The 16,151-nt window shown below is 38.2% G+C and overlaps 1 protein-coding gene across 3 annotated transcripts in view; it reads left to right on the top strand.

Annotated features, from left to right (window-relative positions):
• Positions 1–16,151, top strand: part of CARMIL1 (capping protein regulator and myosin 1 linker 1) — a 172,123-nt gene that overhangs the window by 75,903 nt on the left and 80,069 nt on the right. For all 3 annotated transcript variants that reach the window (XM_072329262.1, XM_072329261.1, XM_072329263.1), the window contains 6 exons: positions 1,952–2,049; positions 2,414–2,484; positions 2,614–2,687; positions 7,387–7,462; positions 9,976–10,064; positions 13,823–13,917. In XM_072329262.1, the coding sequence (XP_072185363.1) occupies positions 1,952–2,049; positions 2,414–2,484; positions 2,614–2,687; positions 7,387–7,462; positions 9,976–10,064; positions 13,823–13,917 (503 nt within the window). The remainder of the gene's footprint in view (positions 1–1,951; positions 2,050–2,413; positions 2,485–2,613; positions 2,688–7,386; positions 7,463–9,975; positions 10,065–13,822; positions 13,918–16,151) is intronic.

The following is a 16,151-nucleotide window of genomic DNA, read 5'->3' on the forward strand; positions in this document are numbered from 1 at the left end:
TAGTCACAAGCTTTCATTTTTCCTTATATTGCCTCTCCAACCTTAGATACAGATTACTTTGTCGCTTACTGTTTTAGTTTATTCCTTTCTCTGTAAACAGCTTTGACATTCAGTATTCTTCAGTAGGTTTTGTTTTGTGGTGTTTTATTCTTTCTTTTCTCTTTATTCTGCAGAGGGAAAGGTTCTGTTTACTTTGAATTTTTGAATTGTTGAAATGTTTCACACAGCTGGGAGTCTTGCTCTTCAATGCTGAGCCCTGGGCACTGTCAGACACTTTCCGTGGAGTAACTGCTCCCTTGAATCATACGTCTGCTTTTCTAGGTTTCTTCCCCTTCCTTCTGCATTGTTTTCACCTTCTGTTTAATTTTTTTGTGTGTGATTTTATTGTTTATTTTTTGTGCTATTCTCTGCCTCTGAATTTTATCTTCTTGCTGCAGTTCTCTGTGTGTGTGTGTGTGTGCTTTTTACATTTTATTTTCTTTTCTTTGCCCTTCTACAAGATAATGCAGCTCTATTACTATTTCTCTTCAGCTCTCACTTGTTAGCAGTGTTATAGATGACGATCCAACTAAAAGAGTTCTTCAGGACAAGTTTATTTTTGAGTAAACATTTCAAAAAGGCATTAGATGTAGGTGGTTGGCCTAAATTTACATATATGTTTTTGGTCTTTATTATTCAGCTTTCCTGTAGGTATAGTAGGAGTTTAAGTTTATATACTCCAGCTGGCAAGTTGTTTTTATTTGCACGTTATCTGTCTTTCAGTATTATTAACTGCCCTAATAGAGGTGGAGTTCTTCCTTCAAAAAACATGCACAGAACTGAATGTTTGCAAGCAAAGTTGCTTTAAGACCTCAGTAATGATGTGAGAAATACAAACAAAAGAAGTAGGGTGAACAGGACTTGGAGGCATTTGTGGAGGCCTTGAGCCTTGATGGTTTCTTTCTGGGCTTTCTGAAGAATGCTTCTGAAGCATTTTGTATAGCAGTATAGATTGCTCTCCTCTCAGATAGTGTAGCTTTCTGGAATGAAGGCACTGGAGTTATGCAGATAATATAAGACCAGAACATGCAAGATTGGGGAAAGAGGTTTTACTTATTAATATATCTTATTATTTATTTTCCTTTGTTTTATGGAATCCTGGAATTTGAAGGCCTTCTGACATTCAGAAGAGCACATATTTTCTTTTCTTTAAACCAAGAAGTGGTTGTGGTTTTACCTAGAGGAAGGAAGAAAACTATCAAATTGCAAAGATTAGAGCTAGGTATCTCAAGTGCAGCCTGGAGGTTGCTCAGCATGCTCTGTGGCTTTCAGCAGCATACTGCTTTTACTGCTTCAAAGCATGTGGGTAGGTGGCAGTAGTTTTGTATGTAGTCAGTAATGCCATGTCTCTGTGCAACTTAGGTGAAAAGTTACGGGGAAGTTTTTTACTGAGAGGGTGGTGAGGTCGTGGAACAGGCTGCCCAGAGAAGCTTTGGGTGCTCCATCCCTGGAGGTTCAAAGCCAGGTTAGATGGGGCCCTATACAACCTGATCTGGTCAGTGGCAGTTCTGTCCATGACAGGAGGTTGGAACTAGATGATCTTAGAGGTCCCTTCCAACCCAAGCCATTCTATGTTTCTGTGGTTCCTTTCTATTTTGGTAGCCGTGTCATAGTTGAGAGTTCCACATCTACATAGCTTAAGTGACCTTGTCACAGCAATGAGATTAGTTGCTTCAGTAGTTGCAGTGTTAATTTATTGGAAGGAAGGAAGAGACAAATAAATGTTACTCCTGCTAGTCTGTATCATGCTGTGTTTGACTTCTAGGCAGAGAATTGAGTTGTACTAAAGATACTAATTCTTCCCATACACTCACTTAAAATCATGCTTAAAATGAATGATATTGAGCACATATATTGTTACAGGTTTAAAATGTTTTTAAAATCATGAATACTTCTTCCTCTTTGCATTTAGGAGGATTCTGAAAAAAGTAACAATGGAGCCTTCAGAAAGACTGGCTAACCTCCAGGCCCTGTGGGACAGTCAGACAGTGGCAGAACTTGGACCTTGTGGTGAGAATGTGAATTTGAATGCTCAAATATAAAAAGCTTGGAATAGCAGTGTCAGGAAGTCTAATTCTATTTTTGGTAGAAGCTTGTAAAGGTGTAATTAGTTTTAAGGTGTAATTAGTATGGGGTAGACTTCTGATTGGTAGGTGAAGGTGCTATTTTAAGCTTTCTTGCAACCTGATGGGTATTACAAAGATAGGATAGTTTCTGTTTCTTTTAGTTTCTTTCAGCAGCACAATGGACGCCCTTCTGAGGGAAAAGGAGAGTGAGTTTTGAAAGGCTTGTTAAATGTTCAGATATTAAGGTATGCTTTTAGATATCTATTTATTTTACTATTGTGTTAAATATTCTCTTGTGTTGTTTCTAGGAGGCTTTTCACAGATGTACGCCTGTGTATGTGATTGGCTTGGATTTCCATATAGAGAAGAAGTACAGTGGGTAAGTACATGTATTGTGCTGAAGCTCATTTCAACTAACTGTACAAATGATGAAGGGGCAGATAAATCATAATAATTTAGGGGGAAAAAAAATAGGATAAATATGTATTTGGTTATGTATTTTTAACAGGATGTTGACACAATTTATCTGACACAAGATACCAGAGAGTTGAATTTGCAAGACTTCAGCCATCTTGACCACAGGTAAATAATGTGTAATAATCATGCTAATACTTAGCAAACTTTCCTTGTCCCTTAAAGTGTCCTTCCAGTAGATTTTGCCTGCCTTTACTGAAGAGGGATAATCCCATAAAAGGTGTCCCTTAAATATCTGGACATTTGAAATGTCCATCTATAGCATTTATAGTTTTCAGAACAAAGATGCTGTTTTTGCACAAAAGCCTCATGAAGAGCACATTTTGTTTTGAAGATAAATATATCTTGTTATTGGAAGCACTCCAAAAAGTTAGCAGATAGTTATTATGATTATTTTTTTTTCCTGTGATGGCGGATATAAGAGCTCAAATTCAGCAGAGAATACATGCAACTACATCTGGCATGCAAAGCAAAAAAGGAAATTAGGCAGCCTTTGCTGTTACAGAATCTTTCTCATAGTGTATACACTAAAGGAAATTACTTTTTTAGCAAGTCAGTAGAAGGTTTAAGTTATTCAGCTGAATCCCAGCCAGTAGTTTCTCCACTAATAAAAGATGCTATCAAAAATGTGTACTTCCAGAAAGGAACTAAATGAGGGTAATTTTACTGTGAGATGCTGAAACTTAGCTAAGTGTTGTATTTGGTTTACTGGATTTATCTGGCTGAGAAAACTGGATTCTAAGAAAGTTGAATCTGAAGATATTTATGTGAGAAGAAATGGAAAAGAGTCTTAATTAAAATCCATCATTATACAAGAAAAATGGCAAATTAAAGAAACTGTAAATAAGACAGTGTGTTTGTTTCTTTGAGGAGGCCCAAAGGAAGAATTAAGAATCTGTCTGAGGTATAATGTTAAAATATTATAATAGAAAGGCTGAAATTGGAGGTAAGTAAATGAGAACATTTTGGCACAGCATTCTTTGTAGTTGTAGGGTTGCTTGTGGATAAACTTGCAAAAATATAAAGAAAAAAACCAAACATTCGTATAATTATGCAGCTTCTGTGGTGACTTTCACAGTCACTGTGGTTAATTGCAGGATGAAGTTACTACCTGCGTTGGATTATTCAGGGGTAACTCAAGCAAGACTGCAGGGCTGCAACTAGTGCACAACATGTGAATCAAAAGATTGGTCACTTATGAATTGCTGAGAGAAGATAGGGAAAGAATTACTTGTGCTTGGGCCCACAGCATGAGAAAGATGTGGAGCTATTGGCGCAGGTTCAGAAGAGGGCTGCGAAGATGGTCAGAGTACTGGAGCACATCCCCTGTGGAGAAAGGTTGAGTGAGCTGGAGCCATTCTGTCTGGAGAAGGCTCCAGGGAGACCTCATTGTGATCTTCCAGTGCCTTAAGGGGGTTTATAAACAGGAGGGAAACTGACTTTTTACACAGTCCTATAATGTTAGGATGGGGGGAATAGTTTTAAACTCAAAGAGAAGATACTTAGATTAGATATTAGGATTAAATTTTTCACACAGAGGGTGGTGAGGCACTGGCAGAGGCTGCCCAGAGAAGCTGTGGTGCCCCATCCCTGCAGGTGCCCAAGGTTGGATGGGGCAGCTGAGCTGGTGGGGGGCAGCCCTGCCTGTAGCAAGGGATTGGAGCGAGGTGGGCTTTGAGGTTCCTTCCAACCCAAACCATTCTGTGCTTCTATATCACAAGCAATGATGGAATAAGAAACTAAGAACACTTAAATATATTGCAAGTGGAAAGAGCTGAGAAGAACACGGGGCATTTATTAAAAAGTAATTTAGAGATACTCAACTTCAATAAAAAATGAATGTCTGAACAAGTTATTAGGAGTGAGTGAAAGTACTACTTTTTAATGAAAAATAGAAGGAGTGCTTTAAGTATGCAGCTCATCTCAGTTGCTTCAAAAGAGTTGGCTTTAGGAAAGTGGAACTGTAAGTTTGTTGGTTCAGTGACTGTTTTAATTGAAGTATGACTTGCAAAACTCACATCAACAAGACAATAAATTTATTTTTAATGGGATCTTTATTAAGTGTTGCATGATTATGTAAATCCAAAGATTCAAAACAATTTTGGAACTGCATGTGCACAATAAAATCCATCTTGTGGTGGCAGCTTCTTAGTATTGAGGCTGGAACTGAGAAAAAGGTAGGTTTTAGATTGAAGTTTTCCAGAAAACAAAATTTTGTAGGAAGTCAAAAGCATATGTTATTCAGTAAAAACACAATGTAGGTCCTGATCAATTCAAGAATGTATTGCAAGTGTTTTGTCAGGTACTTAACAAAGTGTGAATGCTTCAAAATAACAACATGTCCATGTTTTGGACTTTGAGAAACTCATATATCTTGTCCGCATAATTTTTGAGTTTACTGAAATAATGTATTTCATGCTGTCTCTTCAGTAGCTCGTAAGAGACGTAGGTTGAAGATTGGATACATGAGCTACGTATTGCTAAAAATAAACAAATTGTGTTTTTCCTGGTAAAGCATTTCTGTTAGAGGTCAGGATAGGATAGAATGAATTATGGATGAATTTAAATTCCCAGCGTGTCTGACACTTAGAGTGCATAACATGGCTTGCCACATGGGAGCATGACTTCTGAGGTTTTATCTGAAGTTATATTGTGCTTTGAACCATATAATTGTATAACAAAAAAAACCAAAAACAACAACAAAAAATAAACGTCAAAGTAAATGGGGCTTATTTAACTCTGCAGCATGATTTTCTTCTCTTGGATATGTTTTAGCACTCATACATTTGGACGTTGAAAATATATTGTCAGAAATGTGTGGTTAGATATTTCTTTTTCTTCGCACCATTTAGATTTCCTGTCATCTTAAAGATGCAGGGGGATGGCATTGTTGAAAAAATGTGAAGCAACTGGCAAAGCTTGAATGTTGTTAAAGCTTGGAGAGATTTTCTGCATTCCAGAAGAACAGAATCTGTTTTCATTTTAAAATGGCAAAGATTTATGTTCTGTAAACTGTACATTATTCTAGATGATAGTTGAGCAAGCAAACAAATAAATGTGAGCTACTTAACATAATTTGGTGGAGGAAAGTTAGGAGGAGGCACTGCTTTTGGAAGTAATCATTAGCATAATTATTTTTGTATTGCAAAATAATTTTTATCATCGTTAGTGAGATACATAGGGTTTAATAGAAATAGAGTGGAAAAAAGCAGTATACCATTTTGAAAAGGAAAGCTCAGTGAGAAGTACAGTGAAGTTGGCCAGCTTAAAGTGAGACGAGGAGTGAAGATAAGCACTGCAAGGACCATCCTTGGTGAGAATCACCTTCAAAAATTTAAATGAAATGAAAAAATGAACTTTAAATCTCCGTAGTTCCACAGTAAAATCAGATCATAAAATGAAGTTATTCTTTGGTAGGCTGAAGTTTCCAGACAGAATATTGCAGACAAGGCTGATGTTCCACTATCTTCAGTCATGTGGGGTGGAAGGGAGGGAGGTGTGTGATGTGTGTTTTTTTAGCTATGTCAGTATCTGTGTATGTCTGAAGTCTGAACAAACAGGCCTTGGATACTGCAGAAGACTAAACTATTTAAAGATTAGAATTTGCAAATCAGCAGGCTTGATTTATTTTAAAAAATCCTCATCCTGCTGTAGCAGTCTCTTTAACTTCTTGAAAATGCAGCAGCTTTTCCCACTAAATCTAAACATCCCCCGGTCCTTCAGCTGTTTTCATCCCCGGCTATGGGAGCAGAGGAGAGAAAAAGATGGCCTCAGGCACTCAGTACCCAAGGTACTGAGCTCTTGCTGGTGTCTGGGGTAGCTTACTAGTTCCCTGGCAGTGTAACCACTCAGTCGTCGCTGGTCATCTTCACTCTTTTTCCTTGGATAGCACCAATGGTGCTATCTGTCCTTCTTAGGGGTTCCTATCATAGCATAAAGTGCAATGCTCCACTGATGTGATAGGGGTTGGTAGTAGCTTATAAAAGCTAGTATTTTTAAATTTCTCCCCACAAAACTGAGGCTCAGATAACTCTATTTTTTGCTAGTCAGATACATTCATGTACACTACATCCCTTTGTTTCATTCTAAAGAGGTTTCTAGGTAACTGTTGAGGCTAACTGATGTGCCTGTGCTTGATGAATGATTCTGCTTTGGGTAGTGTGCAGACATGACATTTACCAGCGTCTGTTATTGGTGAAGCTCGAAAGACTGAGAGCAGATCAAATTAAGAGGATTGGAATGAAGAAAATGAGAATAATTTGGTATTTCATTTGTGAAATCCCTCTTACAATTAAGTATGGTTTGTTCTGAAAGTTGCATTATCCTTTTGCAGGTCTCCTGCTTCCTGGGGGAATTTAACTATAGAGATGAGACAAGGAGATGTTCTCTAGAAGCATTCAGTCATGGGATTATATTAAATCATCAGTCTGCCAAAAAGCTTTTTAGCGTCACACTCAATTATAATTAGAGGTGATTAAGAAGCTTAAATATGTCACAGGATGAAGAAAAAGTAGGAATGGCAGCACAGACAAATTCCTGGTTTAAAAATTCATGTGAGAATAGATGTCAGTTGGCCAGTCAGGAGTTTTTATGAAAATACAGGCAAGATGCACAGCTGCTTTTTTTTACTATTGTTATTATTATTTTTTCTTGAGTATGCAGAGCTTTCTCTAATGGTGACAGCAGTCAATTAGCATTGCAAAAACAGAGGAGATATTAGATACAGTAGAGCGCTTCAGAGATTGTTTCAAATGACCGAAACTGACAGTTATATGAAATGTGTGTAAAAGTGTTTTTCTTTTTCTAGAGACTTAATACCAATAGTCGCTGCCCTGGAGTACAATCAGTGGTTTACAAAGCTGTCCTCCAAGGATCTGAAATTAGTAAGTAATACATTGAAATGGTATACCAACTTTTACCAGGCTGTGCTGTGTCTTGGGTGATACTATTGCATTTTTCAAGGTGAACTTTTTTGGGTAAATAAGCTGGGCAGTCTTATTTAAAAACTGGTCATTGTTTTTCCATTAATTGTTTGAGTTTATCCATTTTGTTTATCCATAAGCATATGGATAGTTCTTTCATGCTGTGGAAACACTACTGTGAACCGATTTTGTCAACGTTGCACACAAGTACATTTGGAAAAGTTTATTTGGCCATAAGTGGTGGCCCATAAAACTGATCTGTCAGGTGCTGCCAGCTCACAGAAATACTTGCTGTCTAAATAGGAAAAATTCTAAAGTAGCTACAAATATCTGTTGGTTTTTGGAGATGGAAGAAAAATACTGGGAGGCTGGGTTGTTTTCTTCTCACCTTATGAAACAAGTTTTGCTCTTAACTTTCATTGCATCTTGATCTTCTCCTGGTTGTCTGACACCAGCTCCTTAAAGTAATAAGTATGTAGTGACACATTGCAATGATATTATTCACAGAATCGTGGGGGTTGGATGGGACCTCTGGAGATCATATAGTCCAACCCCCTGCCAAAGCATGTTCCCCTCAGCAGGTGACAAAGGTAGGCATCCAGGCAGGCTCTGAATATCTCCAGAGATGGAGAATCTACAACCTGGCTGGACAGCCTGTGCCAGTGCTCTGTCAGCATCACAGTAGATATATATATATTTTTTTCTCATGTTCATATGGAACTCTCAGTGTTCCAGTTTGTGCCCATTGTCCCTTGTTCTGTTGCTGAGCACCACTGAGAAGAGCCTGACCCCAACCATCCACTTGACTCCTTCCCTTTAGATGTTTATAAGCATCGATAAGGCTTTCTCTGTTGTTTTAATGTTTTGTTTGTTTTAATGTAATATGATCTTTAGGGAGAATTATTAACAACTTATAACACGGAAAACAAAACAAAAAAAAGCCTTATCAGTCTTGAAAGTGCATCAATAATAGCAATAAAAAAATCTTCCATATATGCAAATTTGAATAAAAAATGTCAGGATAATATAAACCAGGGGACAGTACATCCATGCCACAGGGGCTCTGCTGAGGGTCAGGATGAGGTCAGACGTATCCAGAGGCCATTGAATGTGTTGTACTTGGTGAGTTGCACTCTGACATTGTGTTTGATAGACGTGATCTGTAGTGTTTTTACAGTACATGCATGAAACTTTCCACTTGCAGTCACAGTGCTGTAGTAGCACTGTGATAATATTCTGAATTACAGAAATATGGAAGGCGAGGATAGAATTGGAGAGAGATGGCTGAACTGACTGTTTTTAGAAAGCATTGTCACCTTTACTGTGTAAAGGGTTAATAAGACTTTCATGTGTGTGCTACAGTATTCTTCCTTTCCCTTCCTTTCCCTTCCTTTCCCTTCCTTTCCCTTCCTTTCCCTTCCTTTCCCTTCCTTTCCCTTCTTTTCCCTTCCTTTCCCTTCCTTTCCCTTCCTTTCCCTTCCTTTCCCTTCCTTTCCCTTCCCTTCCCTTCCCTTCCCTTCCCTTCCCTTCCCTTCCCTTCCCTTCCCTTCCCTTCCCTTCCCTTCCCTTCCCTTCCCTTCCCTTCCCTTCCCTTCCCTTCCCTTCCCTTCCCTTCCCTTCCCTTCCCTTCCCTTCCCTTCCCTTCCCTTCCCTTCCCGAATTTCAACTAGTTTAAGAGAATCCTAGAAAATGCCAGGCTGTTGTTAGAGATAAAGATATCCCAAGTGTGAATGCCAAACTGTCATTTTTAGGGTGGGTAACACAGAACAGTTTCAGCAGTTCATGATCACGACTGAAGTTCCACTTGGACTTCAAATGAATGTGGGATGGTATATGCTGTGAAAAAAAGACAAATCAGTAAGCAAACTAAGATATTAGAATAAAAAGTGAACAAAGTTCACCTATGGCCTTTGAAACATTGAAGTTTTATCCCCAAGCATGGCAAGCAAACTGTTTTGTTAATTTTGTTCATAGTATTTGCAAATGCCTCTGCAAATTCTAGAATCCGGCAGCAGAAACAAACATGAGATGTGATTTATTCTGTGTAGGCTGGGAGAGCTCCTATTGAAATTTACTCACCCTTAAGCATTAGTCCCTGAGCACTCTTTGGACCTGCAGCTAACGTGCTCTTATGCTTGATTTTTTTTTTCCTCTTCTTTGCCATATAACATCTTTCTGTTTTTTGTTTTGTTTTGTTTTTTGTTGTTTGTTTTTTATTTTAATGTATTATACTATTATTAGACTAATGTTGTCCTTATGATTAGGTAGCCAATTTCACAAATTACTTGCTTCTAGTCTACCTTTTGTTTATCTACGTCCTTTCCAGATGTTATCTGACTCACCCTGGGATGTTCCTGGTACTCTTAGTTACTATATGAGATGAAGCAGTTCATGGCCTGGATCCCATTATGATGTACAGCTCATAATTAAACAACCAGATGTTTTTTAACACTGTTCTGTCTTTTCTGTGGCAGTCCACTGATGTCTGTGAGCAGATTCTGCGAGTAGTGAGTAGGTCCAATCGATTGGAAGAACTGGTATTAGAGAATGCTGGGCTTAGAACGTAAGTAATTTCTTCAAAATATCACATTAGTTACTGTTTACTCCTAGCAAAAAGAAATATGTGTGATGTGTATTAGCTGGAGTGTTAGAGAAACTCATGCTCAATGTCTAGCTTGTTCTGAGGAGCTGCTAGTCTCAAGCCTGTCATCAAGTTTTTCCTCATAATCCAGAAAATCTTTATAGACTGGTGTTGGTTAGATTCTACTTGGAGAATTGGGTTAAGTGGATGTCATGGTTTTGTAACCTGTGACAGTGGAGAAGAATGAATTGGATAAGTGCATAAACCCTAAATTAACTCATGCAGTTCCTCTCCAAGTAGTGTTACCAATAGAAGTATGAGCAAAAGTGATGGGGATTTTGTTAAAACGCTTATTATTCCATCTTGGATAACAGATACGGCTTCATTCCCAAGAAGGCTCTTTTTCTTCTTTTTGTGTATTGCATTTGTGGTGATGTTGTAATGTAGTATTACTACTATGTTATTAACTTTTTTGTTAAAGAAGGAAGAAAGTAGATTAATTTTAGTCCTTGCATGTATTTTAAGTACAGCGAGCTACAGCCTAGGTATTTTTTTTTCTTCAGAGCAAATAGATGCATAGTTCATGTTACAAACTAGCCCAGATGGAAGTATCTGTGGCTTGTTATAGTGTTAAAGTCGCATCCAAGACCATGTGGATGAGATAAGCTCTAGTGCTAATGAATTTTTGTGCTAATAAATGTAACAGTGGAAAGATCAGAGAAACTGAGCATTAAACTGAAGAAAAAAATAGTAGGAAAAAGCACAGGGAAGTTATGTGGTATATTTTACCTCCTCTACTTTTTTTTGTTTGTTTTTGTTTAATTTGAATTGGTTTAGCACTGAAATACGTCTAAAAGAAAGCTACCTAACTGGCTTAGGAAAGTTGTGGTGGAGGTTGGAATTGCACCCAAACTTCCCGATCACAATGTCTTTAATAGCTGTCATTCAACCATAAACAACTGATTTTGATCTTGTTTTTCCTGCCCTCTGCGCCATGAGATGTGGTGCTAATCATGAATATTAAAAGATACATTGACTACCTTTGTACACTGTCTACATTAACTTCTAACAGTCAGATCTGTTTTCAGTTGTAATAGGACTTGACAGATAATCAACCTATGACTTTGGTTTTTGTGCCTCCATCTACGTGCGTGGTGTTTGGCATTTTGCCCTGGTGTGCATCTGCTGTGCTCAGCACTGTCTGTCTGTTTTTATCAAGGGTACATTTGTCAATTTTGCCAGTTATCATATCTGCTTGCTAGGAGGAAATCCTATTGTTACTGGGCATCTTTGTACAGCTTACAGACCAGTCGCTTTTAATGAGTTGTGACAGACTGCCAGACAAGCACTGAGAGAGAGCTACCAAGACATACCAGACCAGTTGTTGAGATAGAGCTACCAAGAACAGTGCTTTCAGAGACACCTGAGCATCTGCACAAGCGTATTTGCTCCTGTAGCAGGGTCAGTTTAAGATGACTCCATTCTTTTTTACCTCCAGCCATTTGTTTCTGTTATTTGGTATGGGATAGAGCTCCATAAACAGTTGTCATCTTTCCAGCTCATGGGACTGCGAGCTATCATGCAGCAGCAGCTGCAGTAAGGACGCAGAACGTACGGAAGTGTAGACTTGCTGATGGGGAAAAGTGTGCAGTCAAACAAAGCCCCCTGTCTAATAAGATTTCTGCCAGTTTAGGTGTTCTTGAGAACTTTATGCCCATTGCTGTTTCTTTAACATACTTAAAGGATGCAGTCTAGATTATTTTGGATGTCTTTGATGGGGAAAAAAAGGATATAAATGTTTTGATAAGTGTTGGGATGCTAACTGTGGTAGGATTTCAGTGATGGAAAATAGTTTAAGGTGATCTAAACAAATGAGTTTGAAAAGAGAATTATATCTGTTTGCTGCTTTAGAGAAACAGAGGGCCATGCAATAGCTGGTGGAAATGATTTGTTTGTTGTGCTTCAATACTCTGAAATCTGGCAGGCAGACTGTCCCTGTTGCCATCTGCACTAACCACTGCCACCGTGTCCCAGGGGGAGTGGCTGTGATAACAGAGAGAATAGACATGCCTGCTGATGATACAAGGAGGGCATCTGGCAGAGATTCTGCAGCTCATCTTCCCCTGCTGGATGGGCTCTGAATGTCCTTGCATGTAATCACCTTAGTTCCTCCCACTCACGTCCTCTGTTTTTCTGTTACAGTGGTGTTGTCTAGACCAATCTTTTGTCTAAGATTTCCTGGTCTTTGCTATTCTTACTGTTGGTTAAATATCCTTCCTCTCCCATGCATGTTGTTATATCAGACCTTTTAAAAGCTTTACCTTCAAGCCTGAATGTCCCTCAGTGTCTAGGGTGTTTGGAAAACAGATGTCCTACATGAGATGTATAGCCATCTGCAAGAGCAGCAGCAGCTAGCAAAGGAGGATACCCTGAGGCCTGTCAAGTGGCACAAATTTAAGTCCAGAGTTCTTGATTGTTCATGTTCACAATAAGATTATAGGATAAGAATATTCTCTTATATTCTCTTCTTTAGGATAAGAATATGATACAGACTTTCAAAGGGAAACTAAAATTTCCTGGGGCATCTCTACTTGAGTACACCTTGCAACAACAGATAGCCAAAAGCTATTGAGGTTATCCCTATCTGATCTCCGCTCTTCCAGAGTATAGAAAACATTACTACTTCCACTGCAATTCTCAGCAGACAGGCTGACAGCTCTTGTGATAGGAAGGATCTGTCCCAGGGAAAAGGAGCAGTGTTAATTACCATTCTTTTAGAAATATATCCAGTAGTTCTCTTAATGCTGCCCTCCAGGAGATAAGATACTGTACTTTGGAGCAGAGAGAGAAGGATGCTGGGAGGGAGCTCAAGGAATATGATTTGATTTCTACCTCTTTTCCTAACTTAGATAAAGTAAAACCACTGAAAGCATAGTGTGCTTCACAGAACTGCACAACAGATATAGTCACTTAATACATGAACGCTCGCCCGTAGGTACAGGGGTGGGTTTGTGAAATTGACTTAGAGCTGGTAAGAACCCACAGCCTTGTGACATGAATATGATTCATCCAGAGTCTGGCAGTGTGATCATGTAGGAAAATCCAAGCTGGCTTTAAAATTAATGCTGTGAGTAGTGGTAGACCAGTGACAGCAAAATGCGCTCAGAGAGGGCAGCATTGCCTTATCTCTCAAGTGGATTTGGAACACAAGCAGTTCATGCTCTCCACCTATGTACTATATTTGCATATACAACCCAATACACCATCATCTCCCTCAGTTCGTGTTTCTGGGACTGTGGTCAACCTTGATGCTTCTCATTGTAAAAAGAAGCAAGCAGAGAATACTTTTTCAATGTCCTGCTGTTCTTTGAGAGAATTATTCCTGCTGTTTTACAAGATCACAATATATATCCCACCTGTGCACAAGGAGGAGATGTTGTTGAGTTCTAAATTATTTTAAATTAACCTGTATTTTATACGTTCAGATCCTTATCAAAAGTAGCTTGAGTTTTGATTGAATGCTCTTCAGTATCTTAAATCACGGAATAAATAAATAGCAATATAACCTGCTTTGAAAGACAGCAAATTAGACAGATAAGCATTGTTTAAAAGGACAAAGAATCAATAGTATAAGTTGGCTATTTCTGTCTAGTAGTCCCTTGACACTTTTAAGCCTCTGAACATGCTTTTGACAGAGGAGATAACAGAATTCTCTCTCCCTCTGTATTCTTTTCTTGCAGAGATTTTGCACAGAAACTAGCCGGTGCCCTATCCCATAATCCCAACTCAGGACTCCATACAATCAACCTTGCTAGCAATCCACTTGAAGACCGAGGTACTGTAAAGTTAATGTTTTCTCTTTCTGCAAATGTATGAGGGGGATTACTGCTGCTCCATTCAGCTTTGCCCAAATAACAAGATATTGTTCTGTCTATAATGCTATTGTGAATGCCTGTTGTTCACAAACGACTGAGAATTGCTATTCTTTCTGATTAATACATTTCCATTCACTTATGGAGAAGTTTTTAAATGTCTTAAACCATCCATGGATTTCATTAGATTTCATTACACTTTCACTGAGGTTTCTTTTGAAGGAAGATAGAACACAATGAATGTTTAGGGCTAGAAAGAAAAGAAAATGGTGTGTATTTTTAAAGGCAATACAATGAATATAAGATGAAGTGCAAGACAACTTTATTGCTTGGATTGTATTTTCCTGGAGGTTTTGCATTTTATTTCAGCTATAATCTCATAGTTGGATCTGGTTTTGAAGCTGTACCTTTATCAGCTTTGTTCTAGTCTGTAGCGTTGCTGATTCTTCACAACACTCTGTAATACTGGCGTAGCTGGTATCCTTATGTGTAGCTAAGGATTGTTGACTCTGCAAGATGAAATATAAAACTGAACAGACTAGCTTTCCTCCAGCTAGGCACTGCTAGGCATAATCTCAGTACATATCAAGTCAAGTCTTCCCTTCCCCTGTCTACTCTCTTTTCACTTGGAGCATTTATTTTTAAAATAAGGTTACATTCTTCCAGTCGGGTGTTGACCCTTCAGTGCTGCCCACATGAGATTTCCATTTGATTCATTTAATACATTCCAAGCACACGGTGTTCTTGGGATCAGACTACCTTGTGCTGCTGTTGGGCCAGAAATAAAATAGGAATTTTATGCAGTGAACCTTTTCTTATTTTATTTGGTTTATGTGAGGGAGATTTTCTGTCTTTTTTCTGATGCAATTCAAAATGGAAAAGCTGTTCATTTTGATTACAGCCTTATGCAAAATGCTGTTAACGCAGAATTTTGTAGGTAATGTCTCCTTTTACTCTGTTTCACTGAGGGGGGAGAAAGATGTGAAGGGTACTTTTCTTCTTCCTCTTTTGTATCTCTTCTCCTTTTGGCTCAAAATAAGTTTGAAAATGTTTTTACTTTTAACTTATTTAGAGAGTTCTTCATTTAAAACTGTTCACGTGAATGGCTATATTCTTCTGAGTACCCTTTGTGTAGTTCCTGAAAACTCTTGTGAAAGCCAGTGTTTTGCTGTACAGCATTATTACTGTGTGTCACGGGCCTATCTGCATTATTACGAATTTTCTGTTTTGAGTTATAAAAAATGGCTGTCACGTTGTAGAATCTACTTTTGAAGAAGCGTATTTAAATTGTGCTTTATGAAAAGCTTTTTAAAAGATAACTTTTCTTTTAAATCATGAAAGGGTTTGGGGTTTTTTTATGTTAAGTGTATTGTTTTGAGTACTGACTTCGCAATGAAGTCATGCTTTGAAGCCCTTTTGGATTAGCTACATAGAATGTTAAAGAAACCAAAAGGAAATGCAGAAGATACTAATAGGAGAAATCTGTGGATGTTTATCAGTATCTCAGTGTCTTCTATGGCATGCAATTAAAGTTGGACCTTTTTTGTTAGAAAATCATCTAAGTTATATGAGTGCTTGAAAAGAACTTAACTATAATTGCAATATGCAAATATTTTACACAAGGATTTACCTGTTCTGTGATCTGATATCCATTGAGTGAAAGTTAAATTTGACTTCATTAAACTGAAGAGGCAACAAGCTTTCCTCAGGTAACAGCTGGCATAATTGAGGTTCATATTATCGTACACATTTTGGAAAGTGTCTCTTAACATTTCACCTTCTCAGAAACTAGGAGTGAAATGAGATTATACTGCAATTCTAAGGGAACAATGCAGGATAGTGTGAATAATGGGAAAGCACCTATCCTTGTCTGTGGCTTGGACCAATAAGCTGTTGTGTACTATTGAGTATCAAAAAGCATAAGCATCGTATCATATTAGTGCAGCTGTCTCTAGTCCAGTGACACGAGAAGAGTGTTCTTTTTAGCTGACACACAGGGCCCAGCTTCAGCTGAAATATTAATGTTTTTACACGATATGATTTTGCATTGAGATCAGTCTCTTAATTTGTGATTGGCAACTCTTAATGGTACTGTCAGTATTTGTGAGTCTAACACGTAGAAAGTTTGTTATTAATGTTTTTAAAATCTAGACATGCTGTAGTGATGGAAGCTTTGCTTTTGGCTTTACTGGCATCA

Source organism: Excalfactoria chinensis, chromosome 2 (genome assembly GCF_039878825.1).
Source record: "Excalfactoria chinensis isolate bCotChi1 chromosome 2, bCotChi1.hap2, whole genome shotgun sequence".
Taxonomy (NCBI): Eukaryota; Metazoa; Chordata; class Aves; order Galliformes; family Phasianidae; genus Excalfactoria; species Excalfactoria chinensis.